The sequence below is a fragment of the Orcinus orca genome, chromosome 2 (assembly GCF_937001465.1).
Source record: "Orcinus orca chromosome 2, mOrcOrc1.1, whole genome shotgun sequence".
In the NCBI taxonomy this organism is placed as follows: Eukaryota; Metazoa; Chordata; class Mammalia; order Artiodactyla; family Delphinidae; genus Orcinus; species Orcinus orca.
The window spans coordinates 95,072,955-95,098,890 of NC_064560.1; the positions used below are offsets into that span (position 1 = coordinate 95,072,955).

The window sequence follows — 25,936 nt, forward strand, 5'->3', positions numbered from 1 at the left end:
TAGAATTCCAAGTAGTTTTTAAAAGCATTTTATTTTTTTAGTACTTTCCTCCTAGGTTATTATAAAAAAGTATGGAAAGACTATTAAAAAAATCATCTTATGTAAATGTTCTATTACTATGTAAGATTTTAACATAAATGGAAACTCAGTGAAGGATATACAGAAACCCTGTATTATTTTTGTAACTCTCCTGTAATTGTAAAATTACCTCAAAAATTTTTTTAAGTGTAAGGTTGAAAAATCATAATCATCCCTTCCATGAGGGGTCACACAGTGCACACCCAGCAATGAAAATGCAGTAACGTATGTGTGATGTTTCTTCCTGGGAGAGCGTATTAGAGACCGAGTGCCCAACATTTTTATTGAGTGCTGGTCACATACTCTCTGCCTGGCCTTTTTTAAATTCCCAGAAAGAAAGCGGGTTTTTAGCATAAACCATATTGTCATACAGTCTAAGCACAATAAGCCACCAATATCAGGGAGATTTTTTATCAGTGTAGGGAACTATTTACCAGACAAGTTCCCAGGTGCCAGCCAAGGACCAACATTGCAAGCAGACATTTATAAGGATAGCAATCTCTGCTGTGTTCTTTTTTGCACAGTCCACCTCCTTGGCTGGCTCCTGGCCACAGTGTTTTTACAATAAAATTAATATTATTATCTGGTAGGACCCCAGACAGCAGGGTGAGACTGACCTCCAGTACTGACTTCAGGGGTCTTAGACTTAGCTAGTTAAAACAAATCTCATTAATTGTAAAGGTCTATCTTAAAAAGTCAAGTGACTTTGTCTTTAAATTTAGCACAGCACAACTCTGGGCAGTCCAGGGATCAGAATAGGGTGCATACACAAAAAGTACAATTCCAGAGGTCATACATGGTATCCCTGGAAATGAGTTTATAATTGTTAAGATATCCCTAATCAGGATATACAGTAGTCAGGCAGAACAAGTTAACAGGACCCCAATGTGATCTCCCATCAGGGGCCTCCCACCTTCTGTTCCCACTGCAGTCTAAGTAATTTAATTGAGTGCTTGGTTTCAGAGGGACTGCCTCTGAAGGACAGTTTGTTAAATGGTTTTGTTTGTCTGTGACATCATTTTATCTGCCTTAAGAGTGTGGATGACATCTGGAGGTGTTCTGTGGAAATTCCATGACCTGGGGTCACCCCCTACTTCTTATAGCCTGTCAGGTATAAGGCTCAGAAGTTAGTTTGAATTTAAAGTGCTCTATGCATGTGGCTGATTTCACTTTGTTGTGCAACAGAAACTAACACAGTATTGTGAAGTAATTATACTCCAATAAAGATCTTTTAAAAAAAAAAACAAAAAACAGCTTTCTTGACAGCATGGCTTTTTTCCACCCCGGGAGGAGGAGCAGTTCCGAAAAAACAATGATCATTTATGCCCTCTGTAGTCTTCCACACTTTCCCAGGGCCTGGGTTTTTTTTTTTTTTTTTTCCCCCCTCCCCTCCCCCACCGTTATTCTAAAATCAGTGTTTCCCATTTACTTATTATAACTTCAGGTCTTCTCAGTCATTTTTTATCTCCATCTAGACCTTTTGTCCAGAAGGGTTAGGTACAAGAGGGACAAAAGAATTTCCACACGAAAACTTTTTTTTTTTTTAACAAAAATGTTTTTATATTGATACAACTTAACCAGAAAGGTTAGCAATTGGTCAGGACAAAATCCCAATTAAAAAAATTGTTTTCCAGAATAGGTTTACAAAACCTTCTACGCCTTTTATCCTAATCATTTATGCAGTGAGCAGCGTAGGAAAGATCAGTCTTTTTCTGGGGAGAGCTTCATTTAATAAACTGTCTTACTAGGCGTGTGTATCAGATATTGAATCAAGCTATCAGTCTGTTGTTGCAAACTACGACTAGTCCAAAAAGCTGAACATAATAAGTCAACAGCAGTGAGACCTCCCCAAGAAGAGGTCAAGAGTCCAGTCTGTTATAAGAGTAGACATAGAGGTCATGCACCCTTGGGTATGCCCTCCTCCAACTTTCAGCTTTCGGTAAGAATCAAAGTTAGGAATGTAATCAGTTTCTATGTCAGAAATAAAAAGCCAATCAGCAGCTCAAATTAGATGGCTATCAAAAGAACAGGCCCTTTCCCAGGGGCATGTATAAGAGACCTGGACAGTACAGCTAGAATCCATGTAGTTTTCAGTTTATGGCTGCACCAACTAAATCTTCACCAGCCCCCCCGTCTGATTTTTGTTCATTAGGCTGGTGCCTGCTTTTAGTTGAACACAGCTCACGTTGGGTTGAAACAGCCCATAGCAGACAGTATGAGGTTTTGACTTACAGGCAGGTCCAGGCAGTTGGAAGCTGTGAATTGAGGATTCTATAAAATTGGCAACTTTTGGGGGCAGCAATAAAGGCTAAATGCTGTAGGATCAGACAGCTGCATTTTAAGTCTAAGTGACAAGCAAGGCTTTCCTAAGCTCTTTTTGCCTTCTCAATCTTAGAGTACAAATTTACCCACTCAAAAATATGCATTTCAGGCTAGAAAATCATCAGCCTCTAAGGGTCAGACATCTGATTTTATAAGAACTAATTGGCAACTAACAACTGCTTTTTAAAACTCTCAAAGTATATTTCTGCGTGGAGAGTGCCACTCTTTTTATTTTGTCTCCCTTTTTTTCAAGCAGTTCTAGTAGGCAAAAATCATAACAAAAAATCATCAGTTATGGAGGCTTGTTTTGTTTCCAGTACTCAAAGAATTTAAGTTCCGATCTACTCACCTGGGGCAAAAAGCGTGGATGTTGTATCCCACTGACTTTTCCTTCGCAGCTTTTACTTATCAGGATGATCTCTTAGTATTTATGAAGTTACAAGCATATAACGTTTTACATCATTTTTTAATCATACATCTAGATGCAGTAGCCACAAAGTGAAGCTGTTGTATAAAATTTACTTTTCCCTTTTCCCTCAGATCTCAAGTTTATTCAGACCCCTAGCAGTAAATTTAGCATTTTTAGGGTTAATTGGTTGGGCCAGGGCACTGGTACAGCAGTGACAGCATCTAGGCTAAAGAAAATCACTGGAGTCTTTTCTTTTCTTCTTTTCTCTCTCTCCCTTTCTCCATTTCTCCATTTCTCCCTCTCTTTCATCTATTTAAAGTTTTACTCCAGCCCTGGGAACTGATTTAAATAACCTTTTCTCCTCTCACTTGGAGGAAAGAGCAACACATACTTCTAATAGTTTTGGTCTACCCCAAACTCATCTTCAGGAATTTTTGAACTTTTCCCCCTCCCACCTGGACAAGAGAGCAGCTGCAAGCTAATGTTTATGCTTTGGCCCGTCCAAAGCCCATGTGTGAGAATGCTTGGGCTCTCTTTCTCCTCCCACCTAGAGGAGAGAACAGCACAAATTTTCTTCTGGCTGCTCTTTCCCCCTCACTTTAGCTTACAGGGCCAAAAGCAGCCAGGGGACCCAGTGAGCCAACCCTCCTGGGGTTGGATCTATTAGTTTTGAATTCCATAGGTAACTTTTACCTCTCACAACAGATAGCCACTCACCTGCTGCTTCATAACACATGTAACCCCATAGCCACTAGAGTTTTGTCTTTCCCCAGTTCTATCTTTCTCTCTTTTTCCCAAATATATAATTATATTTTAATGCCTTAGAGTTGTTCTAGTGGAGCTCACGTTGCCACCATTTTGTCAGGGGTCCTGAAGGTGACCCCTATGTTCAAAGATTTGATAGAAGGACTCATAGGACTCAGTATTATCATTGTACTCATGATGACTGGGGTTTATTATAACAAGGTAGTAAGGATACATAACTGGATAATAAGGAGAAAAGACACAGGTGACATCTGGAGGAATCCACGTGGAGGCTTCCTTATGTTCTCTCCCTCCCATGAAGGGTCACATGGACTGCAGTCTTGTCCCAGCAAGAAAATGCAGCAACATGTGTGTGATGTTTTAGGGAACCCCCTTAGAGACTTAGTTCCCAAGATTTTTACTGGAGACTGATCATGAAGGTATCCTCTACCTGGCATGTACCAAAACTCCAGCTCCCAAAAGGAAAGTTCGTGTTCAATGTAAACCACATTGTTTGTTCAAACATTCTTGTCCTGGTGAGCCACCCGAATCATTTTGGGAAAGTTTTCTAACGGTGTAGGAAACTGTATACAAGTCGAATTCCCAGTTACTAGCCAAGGGCCAGTGTTACAAGCATGCCTTTTTAAAGACAGCAGTCTCAGGCCTGCTGTATTAACTCTTTTCTGCACAGAAGTATACACAAGAGAGTAGTTAGAAAATTTGTATAAAGAATTGAAGCTTTCCATTAATAATTTTCTGGACTGGATGTACTTCCTCAGCTTCATAATTGAGATGTAAGTTAAAATTGTTTATTTTAAATAAATACTCAAAGGTTATTCTAAATGTTCTACAAGATAAAGATTAAATCTGTCTTAAAATCTTTACAAAATCATGAAATGTCTTAAAATCTTTACAAAATCATGAAATTATTTCATTTGTATGTTATTTTCACTTAAGCTGAAAATATGTTTATTTATATTTTCATAAATGCATAAATATTATTTACAAACATATTCCCCAGTATGGCTTTATACAGTTAATAGTATATAAACAAGTTTTTTGAATATTAGTGAACATTACCACTTTCATTTTAGTTTTACATTGTGAAGGAAAACAGAGGTAATGAAGGCACCTGTGTTGGAGTTTCTCGCTGGCCAGTACATGACTTTAACCACCGTACTACCTCGGATATGTGGCTCTATCGGGCCTACAGTGGTAACCTCTATCACAATGGAGAACAGACTCTGACATTGTCCAGCTTTACTCAAGGAGATTTCATTACCTGTGTGTTAGACATGGAAGCCAGGACCATTTCCTTTGGGAAAAATGGAGAGGTACTGAAACTCATTCAGAAGTATTGCATGTTTTCCTGTTTTTATTTATCCTTAGCTCAGTTATTCAGGTACTGACTATTCAGTTTATAGATTATTTTCTCTTCTCTGCTTTTTCTCTAATACCTTTCTGTTCTTATAATATTTATCAGCACCAAAAAAAAAAAAAGAAAGTAAAATCCCAGGAGGATTGTTGAAACAGAGGAACAAATTAAGGTCATTTATTATATGTGGAATTTCCTTAGCAAGGTTAGCAAGGTTAATTGAGATTTGGCTCTAGTAACTTACTCTGTCTCATAAGAGCTTTGAATCTTAATGTGTATTGGATATTATCAATTAAAAAAAAATTTTGTTTCCTTTTTTTCCCATCACCTGTGCCACACTATAGGAACCCAAATTAGCTTTTGAAGATGTGGATGCAGCAGAGTTGTACCCATGCGTAATGTTCTATAGTAGCAACCCAGGGGAAAAGGTAATGAAACCTCAAACCTTTATAATTAAGCATAAAGGATATTTGTTATTTTTTATTAATATTTGTTAACATCAGAGTTCACAGAAATAATAAGCTATTTCTGCCATTAAAAGTACTTGCTCAGATAATTTACTCTTTCAGATGAAGGTTAGATTACTTTTAGAAGTTGCCTTTGCTCTTTCTTAAGGCACTATTTGATATTCTGGTAATTTGAATATAGTGAGTCAACTTTCAAACATATGTGCAATTATAGGAATTATAGGAAATAGTTTAGGGATAATCTGGTTTATTGGCAGTTGTGCATATGAGAGAGAAATCTAAAAATAATCTTCATTGTAATCAGATACCATTAGGTGAATAATGGAGGTTTCAGTTATGATGGGGAAGCTGCCTTTCATTCATTCAGCTGAGAGGGTTCTCAGACCTTGTAGATGGTATAAATTTGAACCTTAAACCTTCAGGAGGACAATATTAAAGAGATAACCCTCTCATTAAAAACTTTTTTTTCTCCTCGTGTAAAACCCAGTTAGAGAGAAACTTCTTTGTGGTCTCCCTGTGGGTTGATTTGTTTTCTACCCCATCCTTTTACTTGAGGATATAACGTCAAGTAAAAGTAGCCTAGGTCTGGTCTCCGGAATTTCTAGTTAATTTTTAATAGAAAGTTTTCAAGCCATCTCATATATAATGTGTCTATAATGGAAGTGCTAGATTTGGTAAACTCTAACCATGAAAGTTACCATTTATTCTGGGCTTTTAATATATTTTTAAAATTTTCAAGGAGGTATAATTTCAAGCTAGCCATTCATGAGAGAGGGGAACTGCTTCTTGAACCAGGTCGTCAACAAAACTGAACTGGAAATGAAATAAAGAGGCAACCCAGTACCTGCTTTTATCCCTTTCCCTGATGATATTCTTGCAGCCCAGAATAGGTACTGGTACGTTCTGGTTAGAATGATGGCCTATTGCTCCCTAACATTTGTGAACCTTGAAGGAATTAATTTAACCATAGGCTTTGTATCAATCACTTTATTCTACCCAGAAGCCTTTTCTGACTTCAGAATCTGATAAAAAACAATACTAATAATAGTTAACATTTTTTGAACATTTACTGGGTGTCTGGCACTGTACTGATAAGCACTTTATGTGCATAGTCTAATTTAATCTTTAATATAGTAAGAGATAGATACTGTTATTAGTGCCGATTTTTTTTTCAGTTGAAAAAGCTGAGGTTAGTGAAATTAAATGATTTCCAAAAATTACACACAGAATTAAGATTTTAACCCAAGTCTTGCTCTTCTTTCAGCCTCTATGTCTTATTTGAAATGCGTGTCCAGATTGGGAATATACCAATTTTCTAGCCTTGTGATTTTATCTTTGTGCCCCTGGAACAATATAAGATGGTCCCAGGACTCGTTATTATTCTGGCGTCTTGAGGACTAGAGTGGATAGATCCTCAAGACTTTTCCGGGGGGTGGGGGTTGGTGCTAAATGGAGTCAGTCACATACACCTTGGTCTATATCTATCTTTTGGGTGGCCACAACAGCACTCCTGCTCACAGACTGCACGCAGTTTAAATGACAGGGTAGCTTATTTCATAGGACCATACTGCTACTAACTTCAGTAGAACTGTAATATTTGTTCACTCCTTATTGGGGGCCAATAGTATAATACACATGTATCAGGAGACCAAATACTAGTTCCACATGGGATTCATGTGCTAGAATTTATAGTTTTATAATTTACAGAATTAATAGTTTAGGAGAACTATTAATAATCACACATTTGCTACCCTCTTTTATAGGTGAAAATTTGTGATATGCAGATGCGTGGCACACCACGAGACTTACTTCCAGGAGACCCCATTTGTAGTCCAGTAGCAGCAGTGCTGGCAGAGGCCACTATTCAGCTTATTCGTATCCTTCATCGAACAGACCGTTGGACTTACTGCATTAACAAAAAAATGATGGAAAGGCTACACAAAATTAAGATATGTATTAAAGATTCAGGTCAGAAGCTAAAGAAAAGCCGCTCGGTTCAAAGCCGAGAGGAAAATGAAATGAGAGAGGAGAAGGAGAGCAAAGAGGAAGAGAAAGGTAAACACAATAGACATGGCCTTGCTGACCTGTCAGAGCTGCAGCTGAGGACCCTTTGCATAGAGGTGTGGCCCGTGCTGGCAGTGATAGGAGGAGTTGATGCTGGTCTTAGAGTTGGAGGTCGGTGTGTTCACAAGCAAACTGGGCGCCATGCCACACTGCTGGGAGTGGTCAAGGAGGGCAGCACGTCTGCCAAAGTCCAATGGGATGAAGCAGAAATTACCATCAGGTATGATTTGTTGAGTTACACTTTCAGCAAATGAGTATTTATTGATGAAATGGGCCATTGCCTATGGACAGTGAGTAATTATGTATTTTAGGTGAGCTGCCAATTAACTTTTTAAAATAATTTTTTTCATACATCTGGGTATGAGTACTGTGATTTCATAAAGGAATATTTCCCAGACTTGTGTTCTTTGGAATACTAGTGGCTTGTAAAATATATAGTTTTTATTTTGTTTTGTGAAGAAATGGTAAGCTCACTAGTTTAGGTGTAACTGGGATCCTTCTTTCTATTTTTCATTTGGCTTCCTCCTTTTTAATCATTTCCATTACACATTGGGACAGAAAAAAGCCAGTCAGCAGATCTGTCAGTTACATTTTATGTAGGAGGGCTTTGAATGTACAATGGGAACATTTGAGTGACTAAAATTAGGTTTTGGATTATCTGTGACTTTTAAGTATTCTTGCCTTTTTTTAAGCATATATTTCTATACCCTTAGTGTGCAACATGTTGGATGGGTATGAAAATTACATTTATTTGGCACAAACTGTGTGCTTAAAAGCATTTAGATGTGTTTGCAATCAGATAGGATTTGTGTGAAATAGAAACTTCATATGTTTAAAAGGAAGTATGTCAAGTATCTCAGTCGATAAGGGGACTCACTCATCTAATGACTGTACAGAATTATATCATTTGAAAACATGGATTTATTGATGATACTATGTAACTGTTCATTATACTGCTTAAAGTGATTCCATTGTTAATATGACATGGGACAGTATCAAAAACAGTGGTTCGGGCTTCCCTGGTGGCACAGTGGTTGAGAGTCCGCCTGCCGATGCAGGGGACACGGGTTCATGCCCCGGTCTGGGAAGATCCCACATGCTGCAGAGCGGCTAGGCCCGTGAGCCATGGCCGCTGAGCCTGCGCGTCCGGAGCCTGTGCTCCGCAACCGGAGAGGCCACAACAGTGAGAGGCCCGCGTACTGCAAAAAAAAAAACACCAAAAAAACAAAACAGTGGTTCTTCAGTATTTTTTGGAGGTGGTACTGTTTTAGAATCTAATGATAGCTATGGACCCTCTCAGCTGAAAAATAACCATACATGAAGTTTACACACAATTTCAGGAGTTAATGGACTTCAAGCTAAGAAAGCAATGAAAATTTTACTTGTGAAAGTATCTGCCTTTTCTTTTATTCTTTGCCTTGTTTCGGAAAGGATTTATGATGCCTAATACGATATAGCAAAGTAATTAAATTAAAACCAACAAGAAAAATGACACAAAAGGAAAACAAGATTTGAAAAGTTAAGCTAGAACCAAGATTTCGGTTAATAGAACAAATGTATGCCACCAAACTTTGTATACTTGCTAAAGCTTTCTGTTCCAATTTGTTTAATTATAACATGTTTAAACTTATGGAAATTCTTGATGAATATCAGGAAACACGTGATCATGCTTTTGCTTAAACTAAATTAGAAGCATTTATTGAAGACTACAGAGTAATTTTTTTGAATGAAACAAAGTCTTATCTGGAACAGGTTATAAATGGCCGTTACCCATATAATAAAGTAGATTTATTATGCAAACTTTCCAAATAGCTTACATCAGGGAGCGGCATACTACACCTGGCCCGGCTCCTCTTTTTGTAAATAAAGTTACATAGCCACACACATTCATTCAGGTTTATCAGTGGCTGCGCTCACACTATGATGGCAGGGTTGAAAGGTTGCAACAGAGACCATGTGGCCTCCAAGTCCTAAAATATTTACTGTTCGGCTCTTTACAGAAATTTTGCCAGTTCCTGGCTTATATTATATAATAATGAATATTCTTGTTTGAAAGCACATGAACATCTCATTGCTTTTGCGTTTAACATCACATCTCCCCATTTTCTCATAGTAGATTCATTTTTCTGTTTGTAATGAGTTCTCTAGTTTGTGCAAATTATTCTCTGTACTGTGTACATGATACATCGTATTTTGTCTACATTATTTTCTGTACCTTCCTCTTGTCTATCCCTCACTTGCTTCTTCCTGTGTCATTCTGATCTTTATTAAAGCTTCCCAACTTTTTGGTCGCCTAGTGATACTCCATTGTATAATCTGGAACCCTGTGAACCGCTTCCTTTTGACGTGGCACGATTTCGAGGCCTGACGGCTTCTGTGTTGCTGGACCTCACATATCTGACTGGCATTCACGAAGACATGGGCAAACAGAGCACCAAGCGCCATGAAAAGAAACACCGACATGAGTCTGAGGAGAAAGGGGATGTTGAGCAGAAAATTGAGAGTGAATCTGCTTTAGATACACGAACAGGCTTAACATCTGATGATGTTAAAAGTCAGGGTACCACAAGCTCCAAATCAGAAAACGAAATAGCTTCATTTTCTTTAGATTCAACAGTGCCAGGTGTGGAATCCCAACATCAAATAACAGAAGGAAAAAGAAAAAATCACGAACACATATCCAAAAACCATGACATAGCCCAGTCAGAAATCAGAGCAGTCCAGCTGTCCTATCTCTACCTCGGTGCTATGAAATCACTTAGTGCTCTTCTTGGCTGTAGTAAATATGCGGAACTGTTGCTGATACCAAAAGTTCTGGCTGAAAATGGCCACAACTCAGACTGTGCGAGCTCTCCAGTTGTTCATGAAGATGTGGAGATGCGTGCAGCCCTTCAGTTCTTGATGCGCCACATGGTGAAACGAGCAGTTATGCGGTCACCCATAAAGAGAGCCCTGGGATTAGCAGATCTGGAACGAGCTCAAGCCATGATCTATAAGTTAGTGGTCCATGGCCTTTTGGAAGACCAGTTTGGGGGCAAAATTAAGCAAGGTAAGTTATCTGATTTTTTAAATTTGTGCTCCGTGCTATTGAAATTATTCATAATTGTCAGAAGTGATACATTCTATTAAAGACTTATAAGTTTTGTTTTGGTTTTTTTTTGGCCAAAGCAATTTTCACATTTCCTTTGCAAGGAAAACAGTTCCTTTCTGTTCCTTTATATTAATAATCATCTGTCTACAGGCATACCTCATTTTATTGCGCTTCGCAGATACTGCATTTTTTACAAATTGAAGGTTTGTGGCAACCCTGGGTTAGGCACATCTTTCAGTGCCATTTTTCCAACAGCATTTGCTTGCTTTGTGTCTCTGTCACATTTTGGTAATTCCACAATATTTCAAACTTTTTCATCATTATTATGTTTCTTATGGTGATCTGTGATCAGTGATCTTTGATGTTGCTACTGTGACTTGCTGAAGGCTTAGATGATGGTTAGCATTCTTTAGCAATGAAGTATTTTTTAATTAAGATATGTACATTGGTTTGGGGTTTTTTTTTTAAGACATAATGCTGTTGCATACTTAACAGACTACAGTATAGTGTAAACATAACTTTTAGACGTACTGGGAAACCAAAAAGTCACTTTATTGCAGTATTCGCTTTATTGCAGTGATCTGGAACCAAACCCGCAATATCTCCGAGGTGTGCCTGTACCTATAATTTTCTATTTTAAACCTATGCAAGTATTAGAACTTAATAATTATTACATTTCATAAAACTGAAATTTAACTCATGCCACAGAAGGTACTCATGTATTTACTGATCTGATTCAATATATATATTATTCTGATAACTTCTCAGAGACATTTTAAAGGACTTTTTAAAGTACTACTTTCATAGACTATATATTGTGTGTAAAAAACCTTGTTTTATCTTTTATCCTCACCTTTGGGGATAATATGAATTCTGAGATAAAAATGAGGTTCATTCAGTAAATGTTTACTGAGTGCTTACAGTGTGCCAGGTACTATTCTAGATTTTGGGGAGTCAACAGTGAACAAAACAAAGTCACCTGCCTTCATGGTGCTTCCATTCTTTTTTTCTTCCTTCCCTTCCTCTTCCTCTTCTTTTACCTTTTCCCTTACTCCCCTTCTTCCTTTTTTAGCTTAGATAGTAAGTAGGAAGAGAGAGGTGTGTGGTGCATATAAATAGGAGTGTTAAGATCATGATTATGAAAAGTACTTCGTCATTTAGCAAGCCAAATAGAATTAGCTCTCTATTTGTAACAACTGCTATCTTGATTATGTTTATTTGTAGGCTCCCTTACCAGATAAGAAAAATTACAAATATTTGTAAGCCCTTAGACATTTTAACTTTTTTTTTTTTTTAAACTCTTGGGAGTAGTTTATTTTGTGAAGAACTGTCATTTTTAGAACATGGAGTTTCTGTTTAGGTTTTTATTATTCTTGTATTTACATATCTTCATCTTTGCTTGTTTAAAGACTAAAGATAGGCATCAAAATCAAAGTGCTAAGGAAACACAGTTTTAATGATCTTTAGAGAACCTCTGGTTAAATCTTAACAAACAAAAGTGAAACTTCTTTGTTTTTAAGAGCACCTTCTCTAAAATAAGAAATGAGTAATTACAAGGGCTTGTTACATTATTGTCTGCAGAGTCTATAACGAGTACAATAGTGAATACAGGATGTATATATATAAGAACATTTTTTTCTATAAATCTTTTGCAGAAATTGATACTTACGAAATATATTTAGAAGCTTTCCAAATTAAAAGTTTCCCATTCCCTCGTCACTTTTGAAAAAACAAATCCTTACTACTTTCTTAACCTTAATCTTGGTTTATAGAGATTGATCAACAAGCTGAAGAAAGTGACCAAGCCCAACAGGCACAGACGCCAGTTACCACTAGCCCATCAGCCTCGAGTACAACATCCTTTATGAGCAGCTCGCTGGAGGACACCACAACTGCCACCACTCCAGTCACTGACACAGAAACGGTGCCTGCATCTGAGTCCCCAGGAGTGATGCCACTTAGTCTTCTCAGGTAGGGATGTTGACTTTAATGTCTGCCATATTGATGCCTATGGTTCTAAACACACAGTTGTTCTCTTGTGAAGAATGTGTCCAACTAAGTCAAGGCATTCTAGAGCTAGAGGGAACCCAAGAGATCATATAGTCAAACTCATTTTACTGAAGTTGTAAGTGTCCCTCAGAAGTTTAATAACTTGCCCAAAGTCTCTCAGCCAGTTAGTGGTGGTCCCAGATCTAATCAGCAGTACCACTGACAATCAGGTACTGTAGTACTCTACCTTCTTATAATGATCTTTTTTTTTTTTTGGCTAGGCTTTTGAATATTTTTTTTCCTCCAAAGGTAAATACTTATATTTTGAATATTAGAGCCTCAAGAAAGAGCTTACCTCCAGAAAAACGATTTTCTCTTCTTGATGTTTTCCTTTTAAGCATAATTCTTTAACTATACTTTTATTCTTTCTATAAGGTCAAACAAGTCTACTTTTCAAATGAAAGAGCATGTCTTAGGATCTTCTTCATCCAGCCCTATTTTAGTAGACTCATAAATTCCAAAGAATGCTTAAGTTTCTTTTTGCTTCAGTTTGCCAGATGTATACATAAAATAAAAACCTTTGAGTGAAAATCTTTAGGGAGAGACTTTTGTGAGCTCTCTTAACGAGGGCTTAAGTGAAATGAAGGGAAGCAGAATAGTCTCCCTTTTTCTTATTTCTTTCCCCCCTTCCCTTAATTGATAGGTCATTATTGTTTCCAGTGTGTAAACACATCTTAGAGGATAGGAGAGAGAGTGGCTATTATTGTAATGAGTCTAAAATTTTGGTGTGCACAAGAGCCACCTGGGAAGCTTTTTAAATGTCTGGGGCTGTATTCCCTAGCAAGTCGCATTCAGTAGGTCTGGTGTGGCACCTAGTTTGCATTTGAATTAAGTTTCTCCAGAGATTCTGATGCAGTGAGTTTCAGCTCACACATTAAGAATTATTGCTCTGGTCTTAGACAGAAGGAGCGCTAATCCAAGTAGCTACCAGTGGCCGGTCCCCACACATCTGCCTCTTAGCTCTCTCACTTAAGTAACACAGTTCCAGGAAGTGCTTCTGTTCAAGAAAGGAGGAAGAGAAGAGTGATAGGATATTCTGATATGGTTTTTAATCCTTCTGGCAATTACAGAATTCAAGGCATCCACAGAGAATCAGTAACACTGTGACTCTTTGTTGCCTTTCAAACTCCATAGGCATGGAATTCAATGGTAAAATAATGCTCCCTTGCTCCCAGAGACATTCACCAGGCCTGTGACTCCTTCTTTCCTCTTAGTCTGCATTTCCCTGCTATTGGCTAGGACTGTAGTAGAGCTGCAGTTGTCTCTGCCTGGCTCAATATCATTTGATACAAGAAAAATCAGGGAACAACTGCCCCCTATGTGGATACCATCATATCACTGTTGCTTGACTGGGTTGACAGTGCTCTTTTGATGCTTAAAAAGTTAGTAGTTCTGTTGGACAAATCTAAAGAGCAGTCACTCAGTGAGGATCTTCCTGGACTTATTTTTTAGCCAGTGTCTGCCTTTTCAGCGTGAGAGGGGCTGCTTCTCCTGTACCTTTACCCCTCTACACAGCTGACATATCATTCATATGCTGTTTTTCATTTGTGTTGGGTGACTGGGCACTTATCTTTTCTTTCCGTAACTTACCTATAGACTCTCACTTTGAATCCATGTGAATAATTTCATGGCTATAGCGAATGTATGTATCTGAAGTAACTTATAATTTATCTATCTTTAAAAGTCTTCTTTATTCTCTAACTACAATATGCCTACCAAAATACCCCTGTCACCTTCGTATTATAGTAGAAGGAAAGCTGCATGAAGGCAGAGATCTTTTAAAAATCTATTTTGTTAATTGCTGTATTCCCCCCACCTGCTATGTTGCTTTCATTTTGCTGAACACATGAAAAGGTATTACTTTTATAGTAAAAGCATCCTATGAGGTAATGATTTTTAAAACTGTGGAGTCTCTCTTCCCTCTCCCCAATTAAACTATAGCTAACTTGTATAGTTTTCCAGGTCTCATATTCTTCTGTAAGAAGATTGTGATGTATACATTATTTTCTAATTGGATTTCTGTGCTAACCATTGTTGTTTTCTTAAAGGCAAATGTTCTCTAGTTACCCAACTACCACTGTACTTCCCACACGTCGTGCACAGACTCCTCCAATATCATCGTTACCAACCTCTCCTTCTGATGAAGTAGGAAGGAGGCAAAGCTTAACTTCTCCTGATTCCCAGTCAGCAAGGCCAGCTAACCGCACAGGTGCGTGTGCTATCATGCGCTATGACACCCAGACCTTGACATTCCATATGTGTGAGACTTTATTATGTGGGCATTGTGTTTTGTCTTCACTGAAGGTAGAACAGTGATTTTAATTAAGGGGGATCTGCCCCATCAAACTGAGCTGTCTTCTCTCTTTTGAAGCTGTAGATTGAATTATGGCTATTTAAGAGAGAAATAATGTACTGTACATCAGTCATATTAGACCTTTCTTCTTTTCTAATATAGGCATTTTTAATGCTGTTAATTTCCCTCTAAGCACTGATGTTGCTGCAATCCAAACATTTTGAAATGCTATGTTTTCATTTTCATTCAGTTTAAAGTACTTTCTAGTTTACCATTGATATCTTTTTTTTTTTTTTGCGGTATGTGGGCCTCTCACTGTTGTGGCCTCTCCCGTTGCGGAGCGCAGGCTCAGCGGCCATGGCTCACGGGCCCAGCCGCTCCGCGGCATGTAGGATCTTCCTGGACCGGGGCACGAACCCGTGTCCCCTGCATCGGCAGGCGGACTCTCAACCACTGCGCCACCAGGGAAGCCCCTGATGTCTTCTTTGACATATGGGTTATTTGGAAGTATGTTATTTCGCTTCCTAATACTAGGGGATTTTCCAGGTATCTTTCTATTGTTGATTTCTAATTTAATTTCATTTTCATCAAAGAACATATCTTGTATAATTTGAATTATTTTATTTTTATTTATTTATTTTTTGGTGGTAGATATTTAACTTTATTAGAAACTGCCTATAGTTTCGCATAGTGGTTGTACCATTTTCTAATTGCTTCTTAGACTCTCAGTCAGTCCTATTTTTTTGCCTCACTTTTGTTTCCAGAAGTATCTGCTACCACCCATTTCTGAACATTTTGAGATTCTGAGGAATAAGTTCTGTTGTTTTGACTTTCCTCATTGCTGTTGGAGGATTCAGTTTTCTCAGGACCACTGAGGCAATTTATGTTTGCCCATTGGCTTTCTAACTTCTAAAATTTTATTGCAGTTTTCCTGTTCTCTCAGTCCTTATGGATTTCTGCATTTAAAATATTTCCTTTACTGCCATTTTAATGGGTTTTCAGGAATTAGTAGAACTAAATGCTTATGTTCAATTCACTATTTTAAGCTTATTCATTTAAAAAAAATGTTTATTGAAGTATAGTTGATTTACAACGTTGTGTCAGTTTCAGATGTACAGCAAAGCGAACCAGTTATACATATACATATATCCACTCTTTGTTAGATTCTTTTCCCATATAGGTCATTCAAGAGTATTGAGTAGAGTTCCCTGTGCTATACAGTAGCTTCTTATTAGTTATCTGTTTTACATATAGTAGTGTTTATATGTCAATCCCAATCTCTCACTTTATCCCTTTTCCCCTTTTCCCCCCTGGTAACCATAAGTTGGTTTTCTACATCTGTGACTCTATTTCTGAAACTTGTTTTATGGAGCAAAATATGGTCTGTTTTTGTTTTTTTTTTTTGCGGTATGCGGTCCTCTCACTCTTGTGGCCTCTCCTGTTGCGGAGCACAGGCTCCGGACACACAGGCTCCGCGGCCATGGCTCACGGGCCTAGCCGCTCCGCGGCATGTGGGATCCTCCCGGACCAGGGCACGAACCTGTGTCCCCTGCATCGGCAGGCGGACTCAACCACTGCGCCACCAGGGAAGCCCTATGGTCTGTTTTTATAACTATTCCATTTACACTTGGAAAAAATGTGTATGTGCTACTGTTGAGTGGTATGTTCTAGAAATTGTTGATTAGGTCAAGTTGATTGATAGTGTTGTCCAAGTCTTCTTTATCCTTACTTATTTTTCATTTACCTATTCTATCAATTACTGTGGGAGTGGTGTTGAAGTCTCTAACTATAATTGTGGATTTGTCTATTTCCCCTTTCATTTATTAGTTTTTGTTTCATGTACTTTAAAGCTCTGTTTTTAGGTCCATAAACATTTAGGATTCTTATATCTTCTTAATGAATTGACCTCTTTATTGATATGAAATGACTCTCTTTATCTGTGTTAATACTGTTTGCCCTTAAATCTGCTTTATCTGGTATAAATGTAGCCAATTCTGAATTTTTTATTTGTTTTATAATCATATATCTTCTCCCATCATTTTACCTTTAACTTATTTGGGTCTTTGTATTTAAAGTAGATTTCTTAAAGGTAGCCTATAGTTGGGTCCAGCTTTCAAAATTCAGCCTTACGTTCTCTACCTTTTAATTGGGATGTTTAGACCATTTACCTTTACTGTGATTATTGTTATTAGCTGGGTTTAAGTCTACCATCTTTTTTTTATCTCATCAGTTCTTTGTTTCCTTTTTTCTCTTTTTCTATCTCCTTTGAATTAAATGAGTATTTTTAAAATTCCATTTTATCTCCTTTGTTGGCTTATTAGCTATACTTGCTGTTGTGTTTTTAGAGATTACTTTCAGGTTTATAGTATGCATTCTTAATTATCACAGTCTCCTTTCAAGTAATGTTATACCACTTCATGTATAATAAAAGAATCTAACAATAGTATGCTTTCATTTCCCCTTTCGCAGCCTTTGTACTTTTATTATTATAAATTTAACTTCTGTGAATCTTATAAAGCCCCATAATACATTATTATTTTTGCTGTGTATAGCCAATTATCTTTTAAAGATATTTTAAAAAACTAAAGTATGTATTTTTTATTTACTCACATATTTTCTAGTTCTGAGATTCTTTATTCTTTTATGTATATCAGTATTTGCATCTGGTATCATTTCCTTCTGTTTTAAAGACTTCCTTTAACATTTCTTGTAGAGATCTGCTAGAGATGAATTCTTTTGGCTCTTATATGTCCAAAAGAGTCTATTTCACCTTAATTTTTTGAAAAAATATTTTCACTAGGAATAGAATTCTATATTGACAGTTGTTGTTTCTTTTTCTTCAGTACTTTAAGGTGTTGCTCTACTGTCTTCTGATTTGCATTGTTTCCAGTGATAAGTCTTCTGTCTTTCTAATGTTGATGTAATATGCCTTTTTCTCTGGCTGCTTTTAAGATTTTTCTTTTTATCACTGGGCTTAAGCAATTTGGTTGTGATCTGCCCTGGTGTAGTTTTTTTCATGTTTCTTGTGCTTGGGGTTTATTGAGGTTTTTGGATATGTGGGTTTAAAGTTGTCCATTAAATTTGGAAATTTTTCATTCATTATTTTTTTCAGATTTTTTTCTGTTCCACTACTCCTCCATTTCAGTGTCTCCAGTTACATGTATGTTAAGCCACTTGCAGTTATCCCACAGATCACAATCACTGATGCTCTGCTCTGTTTTTGTTTTCAATTCTTTTTCCTGTCTGTGTTTGATTTTGGATAATTTTTATTGCTGTGCCTTCTGGTCACTAATATTTTCTTCTGCAGTGTCTAATCTGCTCTTAATCCCATCCAGTGTATGTTTCCCTTCAGATATTGTAGTTTTCTAGAAGTTCTGTATATGTCTTTTTTTTTTAAATCTCCCATGTCTTTTTTAACATACTCAATCTTTCCTCTACCTTACAGAATACATGGAATAACAGTTCTCATTATTAAAACAGTTATATTCTGTGAACACAGAATTAGTGAAAACTGAACCATTGTTCCCTAGGGAAAATACAGGGCTAGGTTTCTGAGCCTTTGGTCACACTTTGTCAACTGATCAATATATAACCTTATTTTATGTGTGTTTCAATTTAAAGACACCATATTTAATATGTGTTGTTGATTCATTAGCATTGAACTCATGGCCAGCAACACTATTAACTCATGCCTGCGTGAAGCTTAACACTTACATTTTCTCCATAAGGCACATTTTAGCCTTCTTGCACTTAGGAACACTAGACAGCATTTCAGCACTATACTTGGGGGCCATTTTAAACAATGAAATCACCAACAAAAAGCGCAAAAAATGCAAAAGAAGTAACACTAAATAGCATGAAAGGACACTTGTTATAGTCTGAGAGCTGAAACAAGAATACAGAGCATCACCTTGTTTGACCTCAGCTGGGAACAAATGCATCAGAAGACTGAATTTTTTGGTCACCCTGTGCATGTGAATATGTGAAAGTGCCATGAGTATTGATTTTGGAGTTACAAATTAACTTAAAGGAATAGATTAATTGGCAGATAGGGAATCCACAATTAACGAGAATCAAGTGTATTTATAGTATCTGTTTTAATGTCTGTGGTACTTAATTTATCAATTATTTCTAGATCTGTTTCTATTAATTTTTCTCCTCATCTTGAATTGTGTTTTCTTGTTTCTTTGCACGTTTGGTAATTTTTCACTGGGTACCAGACATTGTGAATTTTACCTAGTTGGGTGCTGGATATTTTGTATTTCGTTAATTGTATTATACTTAAACTTTGTTCTAGAATTCAGTTAAGTAACTTGAAAACAATTGGATTCTTTCAAGGCTTCCTTTTCAGCTTTGTTAGGTGGGACCAGGACAGCCTTTAGTTTGTTTAGTATTCTATCTAATACCTTATGCATTACAAAGTTTTTTCATTCTGGCTTGTTGTAACACAAACTTCCCAACCCTATGTGAGCTCTGAGGATTGTTCTGCCTGCTACTTCTTGGTGATTCTTTCCCTAGCTTTGGATAGTTGCTGTATTAGCATCAGCTGAGGACTTGAGGGGCAGAGGACCCTCTGCACATTTCTGGAGTTCTCTATCTATGTAGCTGTCCTCTTTACATACAGATCTCCCCTTTCTGGATTCTGCCCTGTGAATTCTAGCCACTTTTGAACTCTCTACTCTGTCTCCGCCATTCAGAGAGACCATTGAGTCTGGCTTGAATTTACCCTCCTTGACCTGCAGTTTGGGAAATTCTTTCCAGGCAGTAAGCTAAGGCAGTTGTACACCTTGCCTCATTTGATTCTCTTCTCTCAGGGATCACTGTCCTACACTACCTATTGTCCAATATCTGCAGACTGTTGTGTGATAAGTTTTGTCTGTTTTTTAGTTGTTTAAGGTGAGGGTAAATCTAGTCTCTGTTACTCTACCGTGGCAAGGAGAAGTCCATCAGATATATCAGGGCTATCACCACTGTAGCAGTAATGACATTTTTTTAAGCAAAAATGAGAGTTATAGTCTTCCCTCCCTCCATCCTTCCCTCTTTCCCTCCTTCCCTTCTTCCTTACTAATTCAGTTTGAAAGCCATTAAGTGGGGCCAAGCTAGGGAGGCATTCATGCCAGCAGAGTATGGGAGGTGCGTGGCATGGTAGTCCAGTGTAGGTTGTCAGAGCCAGATTGGGGTGAAAAAAAGCACCTCGTGTGTGTGGGGAGTGGCCTGGTATAAGGTTTTGGAGTCCAAGTGGGGCAAAGAAGTGTCCACATGGCCTGGCACTAGGTGTCAGAACCATATAGAGTGAAGAGGGCCTCCACTGGCAGCTGTCCACTGAGAGGGCCTTGGGACAGTGATGCTTCAGTAGCAGTACACACACCTAGTGCCAAGATCCTATCTTTTAAATACCACTCTCTACTAGAAGGAACCTTGATCTTCTGAGAGAGAAATGGCTGATTTCAGGTCTCAGTATGAGATGAGCCTAGAATAGCTTGTGCCATAAAGTGACAAAGTACTCAGAGAATGATGGGCACAGGCTGGAAGGATATAGAAATCAGAGTGAAGGGGCATCCACTGGCCAAATCTGGGAGATTTGGGACATAAAAATAAATAATAATTACAATAACAGATAATAACTCATGAATGCAATGAGAATCCATAACCCTATACTGATGGAGAAAGGAGAAGCTTTGCTTTAGAGTGGAATACCGACTGATGAATCTGAAAGCAATGGTGGACTTAAAAAAAACCATCATTTTGTCAACCATTGTAATGATAATTAATTCAGCCAGTAAGCATAAATGGATGCAGAGTGAAACTGATGAAGAATGAGATATTTACCTATTCTCATAGTGTTTTCCCACAAATACTTATTAATTACAAAGAAAATAAAAAAAAGAGTACCTTTACAGTGGAGAAACCTGGCAGATACCAGCTTCACTCAAGTGATCAAAGTTAACATCATCAAGTTAACCTTGTCAGACCCATCATAATGGGACAACATGAAATCATGAACCATCTGATAGAATGCAGTAAGAAGAGGGCAACATCAGTTTTGTGCTTCTCCTGCCAAAATGCACAACCTGAGTCTAATCATGAGGAAACAGCAGACATCAGATTGAGGGACTTTCTACCCTATAACTGGCCTGGAATCTTCAAAGTATCAAAGTGAAGGAGACTGAAGAGACATGAAAATTAAATGTAAAGATGATCCTGGATTGGATCCTTTGCTGCAAAGAACATTATCAGGACTTTCCTTGCAACTAGAATGGAATCTGGATTAGATGATAATTGTTAATTTCCTGACTTTGATAGTTGCCTTGTGGTTATACAGGAGAATGTTGTTATTTGTAAGAGTAATATATTAATGTATTCAGGGAAGATGGAGCATTATGTCTGCTACTTACTCTCCAGTGGTTCAAGGGTAAAAGAATTCTTTGTACTATTCTTACAACTTTTTGTAAAGCTTGAAACTTCTTGTCAGTAGGAAACTATTTTTAAAAAAGAAAACATTAAACATTATTTTCAGCAGGTTTGTTTCATAATAGCTAGTTTATCTTTAAGAAAAACCTTTAAAAGCTATATCAGATTTAATCATATTTAGTTACTAGAGAATTCTTAGTAGAGTAACATTTCATTATATTTGGACACTATTAAGAAAATCGGGAATTATGGTTACTATAAGAATACTTTTTATTCATGGCATATAGTGATATTTAGGACTTCTCTTTCTTTTGTCTCAGCCTTGTCAGACCCAAGCAGTAGACTTTCAACTTCTCCTCCTCCTCCAGCAATTGCAGTACCCTTGTTGGAAATGGGGTTCTCTCTCCGGCAGATTGCAAAAGCCATGGAAGCCACAGGTAGTATAATTTTTTTTAATGTTTTTTTAATTGGAGTATAATTGCTTTACAATGTTGTGTTAGTTTCTGCTGTAGAGTGAAATGAATCAGCCATATGTATACATATGTCCCCTCCCTGCTGGACCTCCCCCCTCTCCCCATCCCACCCATCTAGGTCATCACGGAGCACCGAGCTGAGCTCCCTGTGCTGTACAGCAGGTTCCCACTAGCCATCTGTTTTATACATGGTAGTGTATTTATGTCAAACCTAATCTCCCAATTCATCTCACCCTCCTCTTCCCCCCTGTGTCCACATGTCCGTTCTCTACGTCTGTGTTTCTATTCCTGCCCTGCAAACAGGTTCATCTGTACCATTTTTCTATATTCCACATATATGCATTAATATTTGATATTTGTTTTTCTCTTTCTGACTTACTTCACTCTGTATGACAGACTCTAGGTCCATCCACATCTCTACAAATGACCCAGTTTCATTTCTTTTTATGGCTGAGTAATATTTCTTTATATATATGTACCACATCTTCTTATCCATTCCTCTGTCAATGGACATTTAGGTTGCTTCCATGTCCTGGCTATTGTAAATAGTGCTGCAGTGAACATTGGGATACATGTGTCTTTTTGAATTACAGTTTTCTCAGGGTATATGCCCAGTAGTGAGATTGCCGGATCATATGGTAATTCTATTTTTAGTTTTTTAAGGAACCTCCATACTGTTCTCCATAGTGGCTGTATCAATTTACATTCCCACCAACAGGGCAGGAGGGTTCCCTTTTCTCCACACCCTATCCAGCATTTATTGTTTGTAGACTTTTTGATGATGACCATTCTGACTGGTGTGAGGTGATACCTCACTGAAGTTTTGATTTGCATTTCTCTAATGATTAGTGATGTTGAGCATCTTTTCATGTGCCTCTTGACCATCTGTATGTCTTCTTTGGTGAAATGTCTACTTAGGTCTTCTGCCCACTTTTTGATTGGGTTGTTTGTTTTTTTGATACTGAGCTGCATGAGCTGTTTGTATACTTTGGAGATGAATCCTTTGTCCGTTGCTTTATTTGCAAATATTTTCTCCCAACGTGTGGGTTGTCTTTTCGTCTTGTTTATGGTTTCCTTTGCTGTGCAAAAGCTTTTAAGGTTCATTAGGTCCCATTTGCTTATTTTTGTTTTTATTTTCATTACTCTAGGAGGTGAGTCATAAAAGATCTTGAAACGATTTATGTCAAAGAGTGTTTTTCCTATGTTTTCCTCTAAGAGTTTTATCATGTCCAGTCCTACATTTAGGTCTTTAATCCATTTTGAATTTATTTTTGTATGTGATGTTAGGGAGTGTTCTAATTTCATTCTTTCACAGGTAGTTGTGCAGTTTTCCCAGCACCATTTACTGAAGAGGCTGTCTTTTCTCCATTGTTTATTCTTGCCTCCTTTCTCATAGATTAGGTGACCACAGGTGCATGGGTTTGTCTCTGGGCTTTCTATCCTGTACCGTTGATCTATATTTCTTGTTTTTGTGCAAGTACCTTGCTGTCTTGATTACTGTAGCTTTGTAGTTGGGGAGCCTGATTCCTCCAGCTCCATTTTCTTTCTCAAGATTGCTTTGGCTGTTCGGGGTCTTTTGTGTTTCCATACAAATTGTGAAATTTTTTGTTCTAGTTCTGTGAAAAATGCCATTTGGTAATTTGATAGGGATTGCATTGAACCTGTAGATTGCTTTGGATAGAATAGTCATTTTCACAATATTGATTCTTCCAATCCAGGAGCATGGTATATCTCTCCATCTGTTTGTGTCATCTTTGATTTCTTTCATCAGTGTTTTATAGTTTTCTGAGTCCAGGTCTTTTGCCTCCTTAGGTAGGTTTATTCCTAGGTATTTTATTCTTTTTGTTGCAATGGTAAATGGGAGTGTTTCCTTAATTTCTCTTTCTGATCTTTCATTGTTAGTGTATAGGAATGCAAGAGATTTCTGTCCATTAATTTTGTATCTTGCAACCTTACCAAATTCATTGATTAGTTCTAGTAGTTTTCTGGTGGCATCTTTAGGATTTTCTATGTATAGTATGAGGTCATCTGCAAACAGTGACCGTTTTACTTCTTCTTTTCCAATTTGTATTCCTTTTATTTTTCTTACTGTAACTTTTTATGTATCATTATATGCAGTTATGAGAAGCACCATCTTTATTAAAGGCAGTATGTTTTTTAAGAGGCCATAAAGGTTTGTAGGATTTTTAACGCAAGATTCAGTTACAGTGGCAACATAGCAGACAGTCTTAAACTGATAGCATGAATAACTAATTATTTTGCCCAAAGTCAGTATTAGACCTTTTTTTCCCCCTGTTCAGGTGCTCGAGGAGAGGCTGATGCCCAGAACATCACTGTCCTTGCCATGTGGATGATAGAGCACCCTGGGCATGAGGATGAGGAGGAGCCCCAGTCAGGCAGCACAGCCGACTCAAGGCACGGAGCCACAGTTGTAGGCAGTGGTGGGAAGTCAAATGATCCCTGCTATTTGCAGTCACCAGGAGACATACCATCAGCTGATGCTGCTGAAATGGAGGAAGGCTTTAGTGAAAGGTGAAATTCCAATTTCCATATTTCTGTTCCATGTGTTATAAATGGTACCCCAAGAACCCCATTATGTCCCTTCATAGATGCTTCTAATGGTATATAAGGTTGATAACTAGAGAGAGATGAAAAGGTGGACATTTCAGTTACAAGCTTATGTTTCTGTGAAGCACCCTTAACAGAATGACATGACAGGTTTTGACTTGAATGATGTTTTTATGAAAATAAGGAAATAATTTTAATATAAAATTGCTGAAAAGAAGAAACTAAAAATTAAAATGAGTTTATTCTGAAATATGCTGATAAAATAATTTTATCTTATATAAGAGATATAAACTAGAATGTTCATTTTAATATAAATTGCCTTAAAGTAGTGCATTCAATAGAAATGGACTTTTAAATCTTTTCTGTCTCTTAATATGGGTTTATATTTTCATTTCTTCTTTAGTTTTTAATATCCAGTATAATACCCCCCTTTTTAAAGTTGTGAAATGAATTCTCTGATAATGCCTAGCCTAAAAAGAAATGTAATAAAATATTCTGTAATTCTTTCTAAAATCCTCCCCCTTCAGCACTTCTTATGACTTTAAATCTTCGTTTCATTTTAGCTCATGAAGTTATATGGGGGGCTCTTGTCTTATATTAATATGCAGACTTTTTCTGACAAGCTTAATGAATATTTTCCTAACTTATTTTGAAATACCTGTTTTTCCAAGGCAAGGATTCCCAATCGTTTCAATTATTAAGTATTTAATCATTTAGGATTTAGTTAAGGCCATTCACCTCATTTGAATTTAAACTTGCATTAAGTGTAATTTCATTGTTGATATATTTCAAAACCAGATAAAATTATTGCTCAGGGCAATATGACATATTTATAAGCCAGACACAAAAGATATGTTTCAAAACATATTTTGGGGCTTCCCTGGTGGCACAGTGGTTGAGAGTCCGCCTGCTGATGCAGGGGACATGGGATTGTGCCCTGGTCCGGGAAGATCCCACATGCCGCGGAGCGGCTGGACCCGTGAGCCATGGTCGCTGGGCCTGCGCGTCCGGAGCCTGTTCTCTGCAACGGGAGAAGCCACAGCAGTGAGAGGCCCGCGTACCGCAAAACAAACAAACAAACAAACATATTTTGTTCTCGATAATATTTGGAGGAAAAAGTACTACAAGCAAGCTTGCACCTGTGCTTTCTGTTCATGATGATTTTTAAAAATGTGTGTTGCTTTCAAACTTGCTCTTTTAGCCCTGATAATCTGGATCATGTAGAGAATGCAGCTTCTGGAAGTGGACCACCCGCTAGGGGTCGCTCAGCAGTTACAAGAAGGCACAAGTTTGATTTAGCTGCTCGAACATTGCTAGCAAGAGCAGGTAAGTGTATGTTTCACATCCTTCTCTTGGTGAAAGTATTACATAGTTTGTTTATATTTTAAAGTAAATGTAAAAGCAACATTAAAGAAGATGTAAACTAATGATACTAAGTATTCAGTACCTCCACATTAAAAGAGCAACTATTTGTATATTACTTTCTATGCATTTATATAATTTTACATAATTTAAATCACAGCATACATTCATAGATTTATTTTTAAGTTCCCTCTGGGTGAAGAAGGCTATACTGGTCACTTGTAAATATT

The 25,936-nt window shown here is 37.5% G+C and overlaps 1 protein-coding gene across 5 annotated transcripts in view; it reads left to right on the forward strand.

Annotated features, from left to right (window-relative positions):
• HERC1 (HECT and RLD domain containing E3 ubiquitin protein ligase family member 1) overlaps positions 1–25,936 on the forward strand; it is a 215,833-nt gene that overhangs the window by 129,666 nt on the left and 60,231 nt on the right. For 4 of the 5 annotated variants that reach the window (XM_049706186.1, XM_049706187.1, XM_049706188.1 and 1 more), the window contains 9 exons: positions 4,648–4,887; positions 5,273–5,356; positions 7,159–7,679; positions 9,733–10,508; positions 12,323–12,521; positions 14,648–14,808; positions 21,624–21,740; positions 24,077–24,308; positions 25,546–25,670. In XM_049706186.1, coding sequence (XP_049562143.1) covers positions 4,648–4,887; positions 5,273–5,356; positions 7,159–7,679; positions 9,733–10,508; positions 12,323–12,521; positions 14,648–14,808; positions 21,624–21,740; positions 24,077–24,308; positions 25,546–25,670 — 2,455 coding nt within the window. The remainder of the gene's footprint in view (positions 1–4,647; positions 4,888–5,272; positions 5,357–7,158; positions 7,680–9,732; positions 10,509–12,322; positions 12,522–14,647; positions 14,809–21,623; positions 21,741–24,076; positions 24,309–25,545; positions 25,671–25,936) is intronic. The other variant, XM_033437086.2, reaches the window with a different exon arrangement.